Source organism: Poecilia mexicana, unplaced genomic scaffold (assembly GCF_051168715.1).
Source record: "Poecilia mexicana isolate PSO_F unplaced genomic scaffold, ASM5116871v1 scaffold_6, whole genome shotgun sequence".
NCBI classification, from domain to species: Eukaryota; Metazoa; Chordata; class Actinopteri; order Cyprinodontiformes; family Poeciliidae; genus Poecilia; species Poecilia mexicana.
The window spans coordinates 1,329,936-1,348,965 of record NW_028263375.1 but is presented as its reverse complement, the minus strand read 5'-3'; the positions used below and the strand labels follow the sequence as shown (position 1 = coordinate 1,348,965).

The window sequence follows — 19,030 nt, the reverse complement described above, 5'->3', positions numbered from 1 at the left end:
TCCTGTAGGTGTTTAACAAACTCCTGAGCCTGGCCAGCACAGCTTCGTCTCAGAAGTACCAGAGCCACATGTGGAGCCAGATGCTTCTGTCGACGCACGCCTTCCTCAAATCCATCTCCAACGTCTCTGGCAAAGACATCGGGCCTCTGATCAAGCAGTGGGTGTATCCTTCCTCCTGCTGGGAGTCAACCTCATCCGTTTGTCACAACAAAGAAAAATATCAAGATATGTTGCTGCTGATAAACAAAGCTTCTTTGTTAAATGCAAAGCAAACATGCTCTTGTTGCACCAACTCTCAAATTACAACCAAGTGATTTTTTTTTCCGTGTTAGAAAAAGTTTCCCAGATTTTTGGAGTTAGTGGCTGTGCACACGTCGAGCCTTAACTCTTCATGTGCAGAGATCAGAGCGGGGTTGTGAAATTCTTTGGCAGCTTTGCTTTCAACAGGAAGAGGAATGTGCTGGAGCTGGAGATCCGCCAGGACTACACATCCTCTGGAACTCAGAAATATGTGGTGAGCAACACAACCGCTCAGCCTGCAGAACACAAACCATTATGCTCACATTAACAGTGACCCGGTGGCTTCTTTTATGGGTTTACATCAGTGAAATTGACTTGGTTTCTCTAAAGAGATTGAAGCCTGAATCAGGCCCATATGTCAGGCGTTGTGTGTTTGTCTGCAGGGACCCATCAAGGTGACGGTCCAGGAGCTGGACGGCTCGTTCAACCACACACTGCAGATAGAGGAGAACAGTCTGAAACATGACATCCCCTGCCATTCAAAGAGCAGACGGTGAGCTACACTAAAATGCACGAATCAGATTTACAAAAATCAGAATCAGAATTGCAAAATGACAAAATTTAATCAGAATTATGAAAATAAATGTGCTTAATGAAATGGAAACATCATATTTATCTTCTGAACAAACTTATTCACTTATGATTTTAACTGAATTTAAAATATTAATCACAATTTTGTGATTTCAAAATTGTGTTTAGCAGAATATCAACAAAGTTTTGCAGACATTAGTAATGGAAACTTAGCTATTGTCTTCCTTTTTTGCTGTTTCAGCATTTGAATCAGTAAGGATCAGCATTAGCTTAAAGGCAAATACGTTACTTATAATCCTGCCAAATGTGGACAAATTTAAATGTTTTTTGTTTCTTGTTTTGTGGCAAAAATGTAGGTTTCTATTTCTTTTTGGGAAATGTGTTGCTTTTTGCTGGTATAAAGCTTTTCTTGGTGACATTTCCAGAAATAAGAAGAAGAAGATTCCTCTGATGAATGGAGAGGAAGTTGATATGGATCTGTCGGCAATGGAGTGAGAGCTTCAGCTCTTTTAAAATAATTTCCTGTTAGAAGCATTGGCCTGGTTGTGTATTTTCACCTCTCCATGGACTCCTCCGCAGCGCCGACTCTCCGCTGCTGTGGATCCGAATAGATCCAGACATGTCCATCCTGAGGAAAGTGGAGTTTGAGCAGGCCGACTTCATGTGGCAGTATCAGCTGCGCTACGAGAGGGATGTGGTAGCACAGGTAGGCTGGGAATTGATCAGGCTCGTCTCCTAGCAACAGGCGTCTGTCTCTGGATGTGTGCTTGGACAAATAAGTTCTTCAAAACAATGAACGCTGATTTTGTTGACAGGAGGTTTTTATAATAAAATTTTATACTTGTAAAGTTGGAGAAACGTAAAGTCTTCTGTAAATTTAGGACACGACTCCAGGCTTCTTTCTGAAGGCCTCAGATTTCTGGAATTCATTCTGAGTTTCCCTTTTTAAAAAAGACAAACCTTCTTCAGAGGGCGGAGTAATAGTGTTAACATCATGTACCTGATGTGATGCATGTGATAAAGTATTCCTCACTAGAAAGTAGGCCTGTCATGATTCCAAATTTTACTGGATAATAAATTGTTCCAGAAGTTATTGCGATAAACGGTAATAATGTTGTTTTGAAACCTTTTCCAAGTAGTAGAAAATGGCGTATTAATACAAGAACACATTCTTAAAGATTGATAAACATAGAAAAATGAATATGCAAGCCAACAAAAATAGCAAAAAAAAAAAAAAAAAAAAAAGGAATTATGAAACCTCTGAAAACTAAATTGTCCTTGAAAAAAGTCTAGTTTAGACCAAAGCACCAAACATCCTGTTTTTGGTAGAAAGAGACAAAAAAGAAAAACAATAAATCATCAAATTTGAAATTATTGAGTTTGTTTGAATTTCTCATGTGATTAATAGATCTATTGCTTATTGCAACAGGCCTGTTACAAAGTTCATTTCTTGTGTTCCATATTACAAACATTTTAAAAGTTTTTTTTTCTCTGCTTACAATTGAGCTGCTATTCCTTGAAGTAATCTCAAATTTCAAGGGACAGAAAAATGAATTTCTGGTTAATCCTGCTAGGAATCTGTCCACTAGAAAAGGCTGACGATGGTCATGTCCTGCAGAAGCATGTCTTGGTTTTATCCAGAGGAAGAAAAGTTTCTGTTGATGGTGACCAGCAGCTGGGATTCTCCATATATCCAACCAAGTGTATGGCGCTCCATAGTCTAATTACATCCACATAGGTTCCCATAGCGACCCGGGTACCACACATTCCCTCTATTAAACATAAATCAGATTCTCTGCTGGTAACTACCTAATTACAGGATTATACTGAATGATTTAAATGATTCTATTTCCTGCAGAATTCTGTCAAACATACAGTCTGCCGATAAGCTCTCGTCTTTGTTCCTCAAATGAAAAGCTTTCATTTAGATGGCTACCTCCTCTTCTTTGTTTTGCAGGAGGAAGCCATCACAGCACTCGAAAAATTCCCAACTCCTGCTTCCAGATTGGCTCTGACTGACATCCTGGAGCAAGAGCAATGTTTCTACAAAGTCCGCATGCAGGCCTGCTTCTGCTTAGCCAAGGTTGGTCTCTCTTCACTTACATCATGATCAGGACAACTGGAAGATTGTTGTTTTGCTGTTTTCATGTGGAATTGCTCAGAGTAAAGCCTAGAGAATGGCTCCCAGATAAACAGCAGGCTTGTTAAAGCAGCAAGGTCTGCTTACCCTGGTCACATCAGTTCTAGTTATCACAGCAGTTCACTGAGACGAGCGCATTTCTTCTTCACCAGCCTGGGTGAGACAGCCGAGTAACCTTTGCAGGATGACGCACAATGTTCTAAAATTCTAAACTGCAACCCAAGAAAGCGAGAAATAAAAGAACGTAAAATGAAAATGAAAATTAAAAATCTGAAACAAATCATTCCAACTAATCAATCAATCAATGTTCCTCTTTTTTTTCTTTTAAGAAAAGCTTCCATCATTTAACACATTTTTAATGTAATCAAGTCATTTTTTATGTTGATTCTATGAACTCAGGGTTTTGTCCAAATGAGACAGCAGAAAGTTGGTCCATTTGAAAGCGTTGTGGTGTGTAGCAGGGTTGATGCTCAGGGCGCACTGATAAATCTGTCCCGATTTCCTTACATGTGAAACTAGGGCTGGGTGCTATGGCTTTAGAAACAATTAATTGTACCAAATTCAATTTTAATCTTTTTTTTTTTTTTTTAATTCACTTTTTTTTTTCTTAAAAAGAAATGGCAAATGACAGAAAATATTTTCAAAAAGTGGCTTTTATTTCAGTCATTCCTTCTGCGACCTGTGGAACACACTTGTTAAATCAAGATGGCGGACCTTGGTTGGACTGACATCATCAGAATGTCATAGTGACATCATCAAGTATGAAGACCCCAGGAGTGTACTGGTGGAAAAGATTCAGATTTGCCTTGAATTACATTTTCATAAACAAGTTGATAAATTGTTAAAATGGATTTGTCACCCAGCCCTACGTGACGCTGATCTGATCTACTGTCAGAAAGCTCTGAACATCAGCCACTGTCCCGTTTTCTCTGCCATGAGAGAGGCTGACTGGCAGCGCCGCCCACCAGGTCATGTCTGCACGTAGTTGACGACTTTGTTGCTCTGTTTCGCAACTTCTCAAACAAAAAGATATTAGTACATGGAAAAATTTGAATCGGTGCAGGCCTAGCTAATACCAATGAAGACTGACACTGTAGTGTTTTCCTGTGTGTTCAGATATATTCCTAAACACGGATGAATTTCTTTGCCATTTCCAACATGCATCCTGTCGTTTTTCTTTTTTTAATATGTGGCCTTTTGGTTAATCATTTATTCCTCTCCACATTTTTCTTCTCAACGGAAAGTGATCCAAGCCAATCAGAGGTTCTGCCAAGTTCATCAGAGAATTAACATGTGCCATACTTCACTGTGTGGTGAGCCTGGTTGACTCCTGGTGGATGCAGAAATGAGAGAATGCTGAAAAACGAGAACAAAGAGGGTCAGTTTGTAGCTTCAGAGACTGACTGGACTCACACACACTTTTTACACATTCTAACTTTTAAATGTCTCGGTAAAGGCCATTTCTTAAAGTGAATGTTTGGTTCCAGTAATATTGTGAAAGAGGTTACAGTAGAAAACCCAGAAGGGCCACCAATCAGTTTAACTCTTGCTGCTCTGAATAATTCCATCATGTGGCCGCAGGAAATTCTCCTTTCTCTGGATTTGGGCTTGGATTTCCATCCTACAGGTTCCACCTGAACCAATATTTTCACAACACAATAAACTAACTGAGCGGAGGTTCAAATAGACATCTCACTAAACCCCGACAGACTGCGTCGTAATGCTCTTACGACACACACACGGGCTCGACCAGCAAGCTCAACACACTCTGTAATGTACATAAACACGTTTGCACTGTAACGTTGACCCAGGCTCACCACAAAGTGAAGTCTGATGCACTGTCATGAACTTGGCTGCTCTCTGAGGGGCCTGGATCATGTTGAGTTGTGAGTAATGGTCAGAAAATGTGGAGATGAATAAGCAATTAGCCAATCGCTGACATGTGGAGAAGAAAAAGGCCAGGCGTGATCGGCCGTGTTGGTGAATATAACAGAAATCAAACCGCTGCTGCCTCACTTTATTTTTCCAACTAAAAACAACATCCCGTGTCAGTGACCCCGGCCCATATTAGCACATTTACATAAATTCCCTAATATCCTGTTGAAGCAACCGCTGGGCTGCAAACCTCACGAGCTGTTTCATTTGTGGGCCAGTTCTCACCACAGGAACCAGAACGCACAAAAAGCCCATTGTTGCAAGAGTCCCAACGTTTTTCACCTTTGGTTTCTGTGGCACACAAAGCAAAGTGTTTTCTGATTTCAGCTTTCATCCATCCTGTCTCAAGTTTGTGTCTGCAAGAACCTTGTTTCCAGTTCCTGTTTAGGTTTAATGCAGCAGCTGACCTGAACTCCTACTGACTGAGCTGACTGGTCTCACTCTAACCGAGCAGATTGCCAACTCCATGGTGAGCACCTGGCAGGGTCCACCCGCCATGAAGTCGCTCTTCACCAGAATGTTCTGCTGCAAGAGCTGCCCCAACATCGTCAGGACCAACAACTTCATCAACTTCCAGAGCTACTTCCTACAGAAGGTACAAACTAAACTACCTGTTTAGTTTGATTGTTGCAATAATCGTCAACTAATTTAGTAATCAATTAATGGCTAACTGGAGTATACAGATTCCAAAAAGGCAATTTGCTCAAACAACAGATTCAGAGCAGTAATTCAGCCAAAACTATATAAAATGTATAGAGAAAATCCCTTTGTGTGTAAATATGTTTTATGAGCTTCATCTTGTTCATATTTTAATAAAGAAGTCTCTTATTAAACATTTTTTGATATCTAGCATACAAGCCTGATCTTCCACATGTTGATGTTAGAAGTATTTGCAGCTCACTAAAGGATTGCTATTGTTGCATCTTAAACAATAGCATAACAAAAAATAAACAATCAATAAATTTTTTATTTTCTTATTTTAAAAATAACTAAATTATTAGTTTATTTGCATTGTCTTATATCTTTCTAATATTGTGTGTAAGTTTAACTGGTTAAATGAAAAATCTGCAGAGTGTGGCAGTTTTTTAAAAACTGATTAATCATCAGAAGAATTGTTAAAATAATGATTAACTCTGAACTAAACAGTGTTTGGTTTCTTCATGTTAGCCTTACATTATTCCACTGAGCCTGATTGTCAGTATCTGATTGATTTATGTTTCTCTATTTACTTCAAACACTTCTAACATGCTTTGTATCTTGCGTCATTCATGTCAGACAATGCCAGTTGCCATGGCGCTACTCAGAGATGTGCAGAACCTTTGTCCCAAAGATGTCCTCAACTTCATACTCGACCTCATCAAGTACAACGACAACCGGAAAAACAAAGTAAACACTTTGCAAATACAAATGCATGCTATGCTAGCCAGAAGCTAATTTGTGGAAAACATATGTAAACATTTTCCTTCATTTTATATTTAGACATAAAACACAAACACATTTGTGATTGTAAAATTTGAAGTGCCAGCAGTTGCATAATTTTGCAATTTTCTGGTCATTATCCAGTTTTTAAGTTAACAGATAAGATGACGTTCATATAGCAGAAGTTTCAGGCATATAGTTCTAGAACGGAGGTTTTGCAGCAGGATCTCTATGTTAAACACGTCCTACACTGACCTGATTATTCAAAGCAATGCTTGAGCCGTTGTGAGCATTCATTTTCCATACATCACCACCGTAAATCATAACCAGCAGAGCCAGGAAAAACAAAGTAGTTCCTGAACAGCATGGGAATCTTTCTCTCTTCCTCCCAACCTGCCTCCAGTTTTCAGATAACTACTACCGCGCCGATCTGATCGAAGCCCTGACCAACTCCCTCACTCCAGCCATCAGCATCAACAACGAGGTGCGAACGGTGGACAACTTAAATCCCGACGTCCGGCTCATCCTGGAGGAGATCACACGCTTCCTGAACATGGAGAAGCTGCTGCCGAGTTTCAGGAACACCATCACTGTTAGGTACAGAGAGGAGATGGTCATTGGTCTCTATGGTTTCCTATAATCTACTGAAAGAGTGGAATGGGAAACTATTTTCTAGTTTCCAGTGACTGGATTTGACTAAGCTTAGCTTTAGCTGTAGTTCTGGTGATAAAATTTAGTTTTTTCATACAAAATCCAATTTCCAGTTTTATTTATTTATTTCTGTTTGTTCACTTTCTTTTTTTTTTTTAAGAAATGACAGAAAAGATTTTCAAAAAGTGGCTTTTATTTCCTTCTGGGAGTTTAGTAATGGAGTGTTAGGGCCAGGCTACAAGAATGTTGGTTTAGTTATAAGAATATAGTTTTAATAATTATAAAATAAAAATTTCCTAGAAAAAAATGTGTTTTCGAATAATGAGGGACAAAAAGTCATTTTAATGAGAATAAGATCTGATGTGACTACGTCAGTCTGTGAAATTCATTCTTTGAGGTGGACTCAGTAGTTTGCATAAATAATGATAATATAATAGTTTGGTGCTGACGTGTTAAAAGGATGAATTATTAAATATTATCTCTAAAATTGATCACAAGTAAAAGTTCAAAAGATGGTGAACATTCCCCATTATTTTTTTTTTTTTTATGTTGGTATTCTCATAAAATTATTACTTTATTCTAATATGAATTTATTCAAGTAATATCACGACTTTATTCTTGTAATTAAAATAAAAAATATATATCTTTCTCTAATATTCCATCATAGAATTGAACTAAATTCAGAATCCAAATAAACAGAAGCTATAAATCACAGGGTTTCTGTAGTTTATGGATGAAAATAATCCTTATTTTCCAAAAATGTAATCTTCAAAACCCAAGAATTTGCTCATTTGATGAAGCCGATGTATCGCCCAGCCCTTCTCATTTGTTTTAAATAAAACATTAAAGCTTCAACTCTGTGACAGTCGTGGATCTAATGTCTCTGCAGATGTCTGAGAGCTATCCGCCAGCTTCAGAAGAACGGCCACATTCCTAGTGACCCGTCTCTCTTCAAGGCCTACGCTGAGTACGGACACTTCGTAGACGTTCGTGTTTCCGCTCTGGAAGCTTTGGTCGACTATACAAGAGGTAGGACGTCACACACGCCTCACTGGTTCCTGGCGTTTTTCTGAAAGTTGTTGATGCAGATCTTGAAAAGATGCGGTGTCTTTTCTGCGTCTCAACAGCAGCTTTTTCAGGTAAACTCATTACTGCCGTGTTGGAGCCTTGTTGGCCTTCAGAAGTGCCTTAATTCTTCAGTAATGTGCAACAAACCATTCCTCAGAGATTCTAAAGAAGATGGCTCCACTGTAACCATGAAGGGATGCACATGTCTAATAAATCTCCTCTAATATCAGCCAGGTTGTTTGTCAGAGGAATGTTTGAAAAGCCCTTTAGATCCAGAGGTTCTGAACTACTCAGACCAGCCGTGCCAAACTCTAATTTGCATTGGAGTGAGTCACTGTTTTGTGTTAGTGGGTCCACTGAATGGGTAAAATAAAATAAAATGTCTAGTGAGTGTACGTTTGAGTATAAACCCAGCACCAGTCACTTCTAAACTATAATGCATTGGGGTTTCATTTCTAAAACGTTGTATAGGATCTATAATAAAGGTGTATGTATGTCCAAAAGCAGAAATGGCAAAAAACAAATATGAACTGATTTCTAAAACTAGAAAGCAGTTTCCTGTTTAAGAATATCAGTTGCACCTCAGTGTTTCCATACAAGGTCAATGTTATAAGAAACACAATTTCACAAGGCAGAAGTCAATGTGTTGGTGAAGAATAGGAAAAAAAAGAGGTTCTCATTTCTGGTAGCCATACTAGTGGTGTGACCATAGAAAGTTTCCACATTGTCAGCGGCACTAGAGTCAGTCAGCATAGGGGCAGGGCTATTATACCCAAATAATAAAGCTCGTGATAATTTAATTTTACAACATAGACATGCCCGCAACAGCAGGGCTTACAAGCCTCACCACCACAGAGAGCGACTGTGTCATTCTGAAGTCCAAAAAAATCAGACATGAATTATAACAAACCAAGAGAACAACAGAAACATCAGGCTACATGGTCACTAATGATGAAACAACACAAATTCAAAGCAGTTCAGCACCACTGATGGTGACAGGATCATTTTGACACTTTATCTATTTCAGCTCAGAGCCTGGAGCAGCTACCAGCTGCTGAAGCTACGTTTATTGTTGACGCGTTGGACCAGGTATGCAGCAGCGCGTGTTGAAGCGGGTATACAGTGGCCCGCGCCAACCCCGCCGTACGCGAAGCGTGTCACAGCAACTCGTGCACCTCTGGATCTTTGTAACTCAGCGCAAGCATTAGTCAACCGTGCCTGGTTTAACCTATATAACCCTACACACACCGTACCACACCTCGTCACATTTAGCGTCACCATATAACCTGTGGTCCACTTCACCCTGCTGATCATGCTGCTTGGAAAACTGACTTTGATTTAAGATTTAATTTAATTTAGCTTCTAGACTTTTTTTTTTTTTTTTTTTTTGAAAGGTCCTCATGATTAAACATTAAAGAGGAACCATGATGTAGCATGGCTTCAATTCCTCACCGTCTCCCATCAACTTAGTTTTTATAGATCACAACCTTCATGTTGAATGTTGTGATCTATAACATTCACTGCAGCTTCAGGCCTGGTTTTGTGCGTACGCCACCTTTATAAATGAGAACGCTGATCTTTGAGTGAGCGCAACTAGGTGCTTTTGGAACAAGGCCAGTCCGATCTAGCCTGCTGTTCAGTTCTCTCCCTGCTGTATCTACATGATTACTGTTTATTTTCTTGCTGCAGTTGAACGGAGCTCAGCAGACCTGCAGTGGCTGCTCGACATGGTCCAGAGTGACCCTGTCCACTACGTCAGGTCAGCACACAGCGCACAATGTGACTCTCACAACTTAGAACAAAAGCATCTTTATAGATCAATAGTTCTATGATGTAATGCCAATGTAATGAATATCTGTGTAGTGAAGCATGAGAACTAAAGCATGAGAATAAGAAATCATATCGGTCTCAAGTTCGTTATAAACCTTTCTGTCTAAAGGTTCCATTGTTTTTTGTAGTGTGTGAATATATCAAATATTTTTATTCTAAGAATCATATTAATATAAAATCTAGTCACTAGTGGAATTAATATGTAAAGTATTAGTGATAATACTAATATAAAAGTGATATGATATCTGACTAATATAGATATTTAGGTTTTCTTTAGCTGATTAAAATCTTTTTTTTTCTTCTTTTTTTTTTTTTTAAATACGCTTACCATTAACAAATCTAAACTTTATGATTTTCTGTCACTTTGGCATTTATATCAGAAGTAATCAGCTGACAGACTAACACACACACTCTTGTTTTCCTCTCCAACCAGACACGAGATTCTGGGCATGCTCTGTAAGAACCCACCGTTCACCAAGTCAGCAGACTCTGGTCTGTGTAATGAAGCGCTGGTCGATCAGCTCTGGAAACTTATGAATTCAGGTGAGACACACACACACACACACACACCTCCATGATGAGAGACAAATGGGATAACTGAGATCTTAGTGGAGTTCAGTTTAAAGTCAATCTTCTTTTGGTGACCAGTGATGCCAGTAATGCCTTACTCCAGTATGGTCACTTTTTTTGCAGTTGCAAGTAATCTCATGATTTACTGTTTCTAAACCACTCATAATATGAAAGTTATCCTAGTCACTTTGGATTATTATTTTGTGCTAATGACTTAAGTTTCATCTAGTTTCAAAAATACAACATCATCAAATTTAAGTTTAATTTATATAAAACTATGTTAGGAATAAAATGGCTTGTTGTTACAAATATGTACATTTTCAAAATTTGAATAGCTCTTTGTAGTGAACGGATTCTGAAGGTTCTGTTTACTGATGACTTGTTAAAGGATTAATCAGTGATCCCACATCAAATAACTTTTTCAAAGTAACTGTGACAACACTGTTGGTGACAGGCTCAAGTTATAATAAAGACTGAGTGAGTAGCAAAGGCCAGTTCTGCCTTTGGATGGTGAGGGGAACTTTAACACCAGCTAACAGAAATGTAAAATATTCAGGAGAATATTTTACACTTTTTAAACTGGATCAGACACTTTCTTGTGGCCTTGGCTTGTCCTCATGACCTGTGGACGGGCTGAGTTAGCACACCTGAGGCAACGAGCGAGGCAGTCACAAAGCCAAGTTGGTAAATTGGTGTGACATCGTGCTAGCAGAACTTAAACTCGCCACAGTACCGTCTCCGGATGTGGAAGACTTGCCGCCTTGTGAAAAAACTGAGGCAGATTAAAGAGAAGACATGTCACACACTGCTTGATAAAAAGACTTCATGCAGGCTGATGACAAACTCAAATAGTATCAGCCTTTAGGGTAGGGTAAACATCTAAAAAAGATGGACTCCAAATAGACTCCATGTACAGTTAACCGCTATAATTGTTCAGCAGGATGTCACTGCGCTGATGCATGTTCAGTATTTTAGCTGGGTTTAAAGGACCTGATTTTAAAAACTTGCAACTGCTCCCTCCTTGTGTTTTTAGCGTTTCTGTAACATAATAGTAATGATAATGACCAGTTGGGTTTGGAGCAGTGCTCTTTGGATGCTTTTCCACCAATACAACAAATTAGGACTGAGCTTTTCCCTCCACTCATTTGGTGTAGCATCTGACCATAGCAGGCCGATGCTACCACACGTAGAGTAAATAGCACTTATAGAGGTTCAGTTACAGCCTGCTCAGTTTCTTTACTCAAAAACTACTTAATCTGTGCATGTAACAAAACCAAGAAACCACTTTTTTTCCAGAACATATTGCCTTGGTCAGAATGTGTACACAGCAGCCTGTCATCAGAGAAGAGGAACTGCAAACAAATGTATAGCTTGTTCTCTTTACAAAGAAGAGGGTAGGGTTAGCAAATTTATGGCGATATTGTTGTCTTTAATTTCAGAGCATAGTTCCTGAAATTAAAGTTAGAAGAACCTAGTCTAATTTTAACAGGCTTTTTCACTCATTAAAACTCCTTCTCACGGTCTCTGAATGGTGTGGATCTTTCAGTTCTTGAGGTTGCACGATGCACAGTGGCTTTAGAAATTACTAGAACCCCAATTAGGGTTTGTGGTTGTAAAGTGGATTTCACAAGTTTGCACGTCTTTCTTAAAGAGCTAGGCTTTCCTGGTATGAGAAAATCATAAAAAAAAAAAAAAAATCCCAGATTCTGCTGAAAAATAAAAACTTCCCCCCCAACTGTTTAATTGCAACAGGCAACTAAACAACTAGACAGTTGTTTAGTTGCCTGTCTTCACTGTTGCAACTAAAAATAAACACATGGATGAATTTCTCTAGATCTTACTGAGACATTAGTCCTTTAATCCTGGAGATGTTCTTCAGGTGATAGAAGGCCGACTTTATAACTGTCTTTATGAGGCTCTGAGGGTTCAGGTCAGAGTCCATCACTACACCCAGATTTCGGACCTGATTGCTACTGATTTAGTTTCTAGCTGCAGTAACTGAAGCTGTAGTTCTGTTTTACTGTCAGGTGGCCCAGATGAACCTTTAACATTATAATTAGCAGGAAAATGTTTAGACAATCTGTTTAGTCTTTGAAAACAAAATGTTTCACCACCTCAAGGACTCTGGAGTTAAAACACATATTCAATATTTTAGTAAGTGGATTTAGAATTTCTAGTAATCGGAATTTTTAAACTAAGAAAAATGGATGCTTGTGAGATTTTCTTTGGTAGCATGAATTTTTTAAAGTTAAAGGTAAACTGTGAGTTAATCTAAATATTTTTTTTAAATCTCTGGTCACATATGGTGGAAAGACTGACCCACCGTTATCTGCAGCGTTGGCTAAGGCTTCATGGATGATGTGCTGGCGGTGAAGCCTAATCTCTTTTTTACGACAAAAGCTGTGCCTACCATGCTGATGTGTTCTCAGACCAACACTAACACAGCCACCCACTTTGAAAGCTGTGTACTTTTCAGACTGTCGAAGCCTTCATTATTTATGCACATCCTCCTGTTTGGTGTTTGTTTTTTTTCTCACATCGCTCTTGTTCTGTGTGGGAACAGCAGCATCCAAATAACAGGGCTCACATTAAATAAGCTTCCTGTCTGTCCGCTGTTATTATATGCTGTGTTCTGTCAGTCAGGCCTTCAGTCGGCTCTCTGGATCACTTCTCCTTCCTTCCATTGCGTCCTCTGGTTTCATTATTTCTTTTCCTTCCAGGGGGTCCTGTGTACCTTTCAGCTAAGCTAACCCGGTCATCCAGTGGTAGAGTGCCAACCCAAATACCCACCACCTCAAAAGCCAAATACCAGTATATGTTCACAGTTTCAGTTTCCCTCCAGCCCTGGGTTCTTGTCGCTGCGTTTGATTTACAAGTGGAGGAGGATGGGCCAAGTTATTTATGATGATTACTTCCAGTGGACGGCTGTTTGTTGGCCAGCTCGGCGTGGGGAGCTGCACGGCTCTGCTGCCAGTTTAAATACGTAGTGACCATTGTGGTCAGCTTGAATAGCGTGTAATGAGAGCGTGCTGGTTGTTCTGCTCCCCCCTGCTGTATTAAACACTCTGACAGGATGATGTTTCACCAGCTGAAGGTCAGTCCTGTGAGCATTTTCAGTTGCTGCTGCTGATTTATTGCCCCCATGCTCTGCAGCCACAATCTGCCCCCACCCCCATTGTTCGGCGCCGGGCCTTTTGGGTCAGCTTCAGTACGGCTTATTTAGCCCCAACCCAACTACTCGAATGACTCCTAACTTGGACCAGTTGGTTCTGCTGCCATGGAGGGTCCATTATCTTGCTTTCCATTGCCTCTGTGGGACTGTTTAATAAAATGTGTGGTCAGGATGCATTCATGTACAGAAGCACAGTTAGTGTGAGGGCCAAAGTGCTGATAGGTTTTCCAGATGGATACACAGCTAGCTGAACTGATACGCTTTTCAGTGTAGATCCTGTAATTGAGTGAAGTCCTAAAGTTCAGGATTCCTGAAAGAGACTCACAGGAAATGCAAAGATGAATGAAGCTATTTAAAAACCCAAATGCACTTTCTACATCATCAACCCATCCCTGCTGTTCATTTAGTCTATGAAAGACTGAGGCTTTCACTTCAGTTCGAAGCTACTTTATTTATTCTAACGGAAAATTTATGATCATAAACTCGTACCATGCAAGTATCGTCAGAGTGTTGTTGAAGATGGTGATGCTGCAACAGCCTCTGACTGAAGACTGCTACTGTATGATGGTCTCATGACTGGTATGACAGCTCAATGTCCAGGCAGCAGAGACGATATTCCACAGTAACGTAACTTGGATGATACCATCAACTATCAGCAAGGTCTGCTAATCCACCTCCTCTGCTTTTGCGGCTCCTCTATAATTCTGCCTGGCTGTGTGGTTTGAAGTCGGGCAGAGAGACGATGGAGTTGCGATGTGATCCTTGTCTGTTCTATTGGGTGGAAGATGTACTTTGAACTTCCTCCTCTTCTGTCATATGCAGATGCCTCCTTTTCAACTCCTCTAGGATCTGGGGTCATAGTTCAGGTATTAGTTGAGTTTTTGAGATGTTAATCAGCTGCTCCTAGTTGTAAAAGAAAAAAATAATAAGTATGATGTTATCTGCTCCTTTTGAGCCTTCTATCATGGAAGAATATGGATTTGGAAATATTTGTTGAAATCTCACTGTTGAGGGGATCTACACTCTGCAGGGTGAACATACAGAGACTGCTGCTGTAGTAATGCTAACCAACCATTTTTATAATTTTTTTTTCATCTATACAACTCAATTTTTTTCTTTTCAAATATTGGTATTACATTTGCAGCTTTCTTTTACACACAGTTTGATGTTTCATCTTAGCTTCATATAAATAATAGCCAACAACAGCAGAAAGGCTACAGAGCAAATTGAAATACTTTTCTTCTGTGTTTATTTAATAAGAATATACACAGGATGTTCAGACATCCTTAGAAAGAATTAAATTCATGTTTCTAAAAATGAGGCCTTGTAAAAAAAAAAAAAAAAAATTCTAAACAAATATTACATTTGAGATGGTGAAACTTGCAGAAACCCTGTCATAATATGAGCTGGTCAAATCCTCTACATTACCTTTCTCTGTAGTTACTAAACACTTAAATAAACCAGGGGTGTTTGCTGGCGGTTCACCCGGACATCTCTGCCTCCTCCCAGGTACGGCTCATGACTGGCGGCTGCGCTGCGACGCCGTCAACCTCTACTACACGCTGTTTGGCCTCACCCGGCCATCCTGCCTGCCGCTGCCGGAGCTGGGCCTGGTGCTCAACCTGAAGGAGAAGAAGGCTGTCCTTAACCCCACCATCAAGCCTGAGCTGGGAGTCAGCGTTGTCATGGACACGCCAGCCAGCATAGGCATCCACGGCGTGGGGATTAGCTATGCAGCTGTGAGTAGCTGCTGTTTGTTCCTGGGCTGTCGGTACATTCAGATCATTGATGTTCAGTTCAACAGGAAACAGGACATTTTTAGTGATGTCATAAATGATGTCACTGAGTAGGTTTCATTATACTGTGTTGTGTTCTGCAGAATAATGAACTGGATACATTTTTCTGCAAACCATATAAAAGCTAAAGTAGCTGATGCTGAGTGTGTGTGTATCTTTGAGGTGGACGAAGAGCCGGACCCTGTCTCATTAGGGGTGTGTGGTGTGGGCCAGCCCCCTCAGGGCCTGAAGAGGAAGGCTGAGACCCCTCTGGGCTCCCCCCCAGAGCCGGGGCAGATCCTGCAGCACCAGGAGGATGATGGGAGAGCAGGACGCTACAAGATCAGGGTTAGCTCATCCTCTGTTCTTAAACCAGCTGCTGCTTCAGGCTCAGTGAGGACACAATTCCTGAAAACTATCATCCAAATCACTCCCTTCACAACATTCACTTGGATTTTTTTATTCCATTTAAGAGTAAAAATATTAAAATCTTTTTTTTACTCATAATTGTACAACAAAATTAGGCTTTTTTGTCAAAAAACTTTCCAACAATAAATAACTCTTTTAATGTCAAAGGGAAATTGATTTCTACAAAATAATGTGTTAAATGGACTTGAAAGAGTCCTGCCACAAACTCAGGAACAAATTCGCGGCGTCCAGATGTCCTGTACGGTGTGTACTGAGTCCTGTACACACCAACGGTTCGACTACTAAATACTGACTCCAGGAGTGAATATTCATGCGGTCACCAATTTTATGTTAAATATTTTACAACCAAGCACGTACACGCGAATGATTGACATCGCTAAGACCCTCCTCCTGGCTCTGATTGGCTGTTACTGTTTATTTCTGGAGATGGCAATAGAACCACATGAAGGAGGCAGAGGAGCTCGATCTTCTCACAGATTATCTGACTCATACCAAACGAATGGTGACAGTTTTAACAGATATGTAAAGATATATTTTTTATGTTACATGCTGCAGCTTTCAAGGTCATTAATTATTAATAAAAGCTACTTTATGAAGCTGAAGGTAGAAGAAGAAAATGAAACTTGATTTGAGCAGAAACATAGAATGTGCTCCATCCTAGATTCTCTGCTTTAGCCTGACGGATGGAGACTGAATGATCAGTTCTGCTGTTCTTTGTTGCAGTTCAACACCATGGAGGAGGAAGACATTGACATGGAGACGGTCCATGACAGTCAGGCCTTCATCCATCACCAGCTCAACCTGCTGGAGAGACCTTCCACTCCAGGTAGGAGGTCATGGTGATCCATGACCATACATGATGTCACTTCCTCTGCTGAGCTTTATCTTCTTCATCCGCTCAGGTAAAGAGCCGCCGCTGGTGGAGCAGTCCCTACTGTCCACGCCCGCCACGCTTCCTCCGCTGTTCTCCAAGGAAACACCCTTGTTGTCCTCCAAGCACGGCAGTGACCACGCCCACCACCACCACCATCACCACCATGAGCACAAGAAGAAGAAGAAGAAGCACAAGCACAAACACAAGCATAAGCACAAGCACGAGAGCAAGGACAAGGAGAAGGACCGGGACAGGGACAGGGACAGGGACAACTCGTACGCCTACAGCAACAGCCCGGCCAGCGGCAGGTCCCTGCGCTCGCCCTCGCTGTCCGACTGAACATCTGGACCCCGTTTGGCTCCTAGGTGCCGGCGGTTCACTCAGAGTCGTTTGCAGGCATGTGTGTGACAGGCGCCACCACACACACGTGTGTGTCCACGTTTGTGTCCACATGTGGCGCAGCTTCTTCAGTAGAATCAGAGGAAACATGAGCTAAGCTGAGGCTGATGTGTCAAACGGTTGAACCCTCTAACATCCTACACACACACACACACACACACACACAATCTTAGCTGACCTCAGAGTCTCTTCCTCCCAAGCGGAGCCACCACTCTGGTGAACCTCAACCCAAACCTCAGCCAGCGGCTCCTGAGGTCAAACAGAACATGGAGCGGGCTCCTGGGGGTCCATATCACTGACTGCTCTGTGCCGCCATGGGCTTTGTTTTAATGCCTCCGGTTTTCGGTTGCCTCTCATTGATTTAAGAAGCTGTTGTGTTTTAACTAGACGGGTCCAGAACTGCAGCCGGTTTTCTATAAGCAGAATAATCTACGTTTTTCCTCATGTTCTCTGCAGCAGCAATAAAAGCTTTCAGAGAAGAGCAAGGATATCCCAGAGATCGTCTCAAACAGTCACTGTGCTGCCACTCACAGCTCTGCTGCCCACTCTCTGTTTCAGCTGGTAGAGCATGTTGTAGCTGAAAGTCTGAAACTAGCTTTGGTTCTCCAGAGGAACATGGTTCTGGTTTTAACCTGACCAAACCACAGCAGGTAAAATCTATATGCAGCTTTGTTTTTAATTGTTCAGGCATTTTAGTTTTGGTTCAAAATTGTTGGAAGGAAAATAAATTCTCTTTTTATTCTTGGAAAGTCGTTTGTTCTATTGAGACTGGCTCAATGCAGAGATGTTTTTTTAAAAATTGTCTCTTGATTTTCCCTCCATTGGCTCTGGCTGATTGGAAAGTTACTGAAAAGCACTGAAAACTCAGTTGTTCCTTTTAATAAATGTATATAAACTGAAAATGTATGTAACCCTCTTTCTTTCAAACACACCAACAAGCATCACCTATGATCCTCTCTAATACTCTGATCAAGGTTATAGACACTTTGATGCATAAATGTATGTCAATTTAGACATACATTTTAAATCTACTTCCTGTTGTGGTGGAACCTGCAACATGTTACAGCCAGTATATAATCACTGAATTAAAACAAAAATTACACAAATTAGTTTGTATGTGTTCCAAGTTTGAATGAGCAGGAAAAGCATTCTCAGCACAGCTCTTCATTTTTACCCAAGTAATCATGTTGGAGGCCGAGTATAGAGCTTTTGGTTCCATTTTGGATTAAATAACAAATTATGAAATTCATATGCTATTCAATGATTTATGAAAAACTTTATGGGGGAAATGAGGTCAGAAAGATCAAAGTAAACCAATAAAATACGGGTAGGATGAAGAGCATTTCATCCCTTAACAATATATATATATATATATATACATATATATGGACCAAAGCTCTCAAAAACAACCTGGGTTTATATAAAAAAATATCAATCCCCAACTTCTTAAATGATAAATTAACTGATTAAACTTTTTTTTTTCTGTTCAGTTTCATCAGATGCACCCAGACTTGATTCCTGCCAGGCTTCAGAATCAATGAATCACACAAGTAGAAAAATATGACAACAGGAAGTATACAAAAAAAAAAAAACAGCAACACATCTAAAGAAATTGACAGATGAGAAACAAGAGCAGCTACCAGTCTGGAAAGGGTGACCCAAAACAACACAAAGACGTGTAAACATCTGAATGACTCATAAGACTTCAAAAATATTTGGAAAATATTCTGTGGACACAAGAACATCATAACTGCTGTTAAACATGGTGGTGGCAGTGTGATGGTCTGGGACTGCTTTGCTGCTGCAAGTTCTTGCCGACTTGTAATTGATTGGGAACATGAATTCTACTCCTTAGTAGATCCAGAAGGAGAACGTGTGAGAGACTTGTTTGGGTTCTGATCAGAATTGAAATCTTAACTGGAATATTTTTGTAGGAA

General features: G+C 40.3%; 1 protein-coding gene across 1 annotated transcript in view; it reads left to right on the top strand.

The window, feature by feature from the left end:
• Window positions 1-17,995, top strand: part of taf2 (TAF2 RNA polymerase II, TATA box binding protein (TBP)-associated factor) — a 31,867-nt gene extending 13,872 nt beyond the window's left edge. The window contains exons 12-27 of the mRNA XM_014986368.2: window positions 9-163; window positions 400-514; window positions 684-793; window positions 1,257-1,322; window positions 1,411-1,537; window positions 2,789-2,914; window positions 5,361-5,501; window positions 6,182-6,292; window positions 6,729-6,922; window positions 7,866-8,005; window positions 9,734-9,803; window positions 10,308-10,417; window positions 15,126-15,355; window positions 15,575-15,739; window positions 16,544-16,646; window positions 16,723-17,995. Of these exons, the coding sequence (XP_014841854.2) occupies window positions 9-163; window positions 400-514; window positions 684-793; window positions 1,257-1,322; window positions 1,411-1,537; window positions 2,789-2,914; window positions 5,361-5,501; window positions 6,182-6,292; window positions 6,729-6,922; window positions 7,866-8,005; window positions 9,734-9,803; window positions 10,308-10,417; window positions 15,126-15,355; window positions 15,575-15,739; window positions 16,544-16,646; window positions 16,723-17,033 (2,274 nt within the window). The 3' untranslated portion in view covers window positions 17,034-17,995. The remainder of the gene's footprint in view (window positions 1-8; window positions 164-399; window positions 515-683; window positions 794-1,256; window positions 1,323-1,410; window positions 1,538-2,788; window positions 2,915-5,360; window positions 5,502-6,181; window positions 6,293-6,728; window positions 6,923-7,865; window positions 8,006-9,733; window positions 9,804-10,307; window positions 10,418-15,125; window positions 15,356-15,574; window positions 15,740-16,543; window positions 16,647-16,722) is intronic.
• The last annotated feature ends 1,035 nt before the right edge of the window (window positions 17,996-19,030 follow it).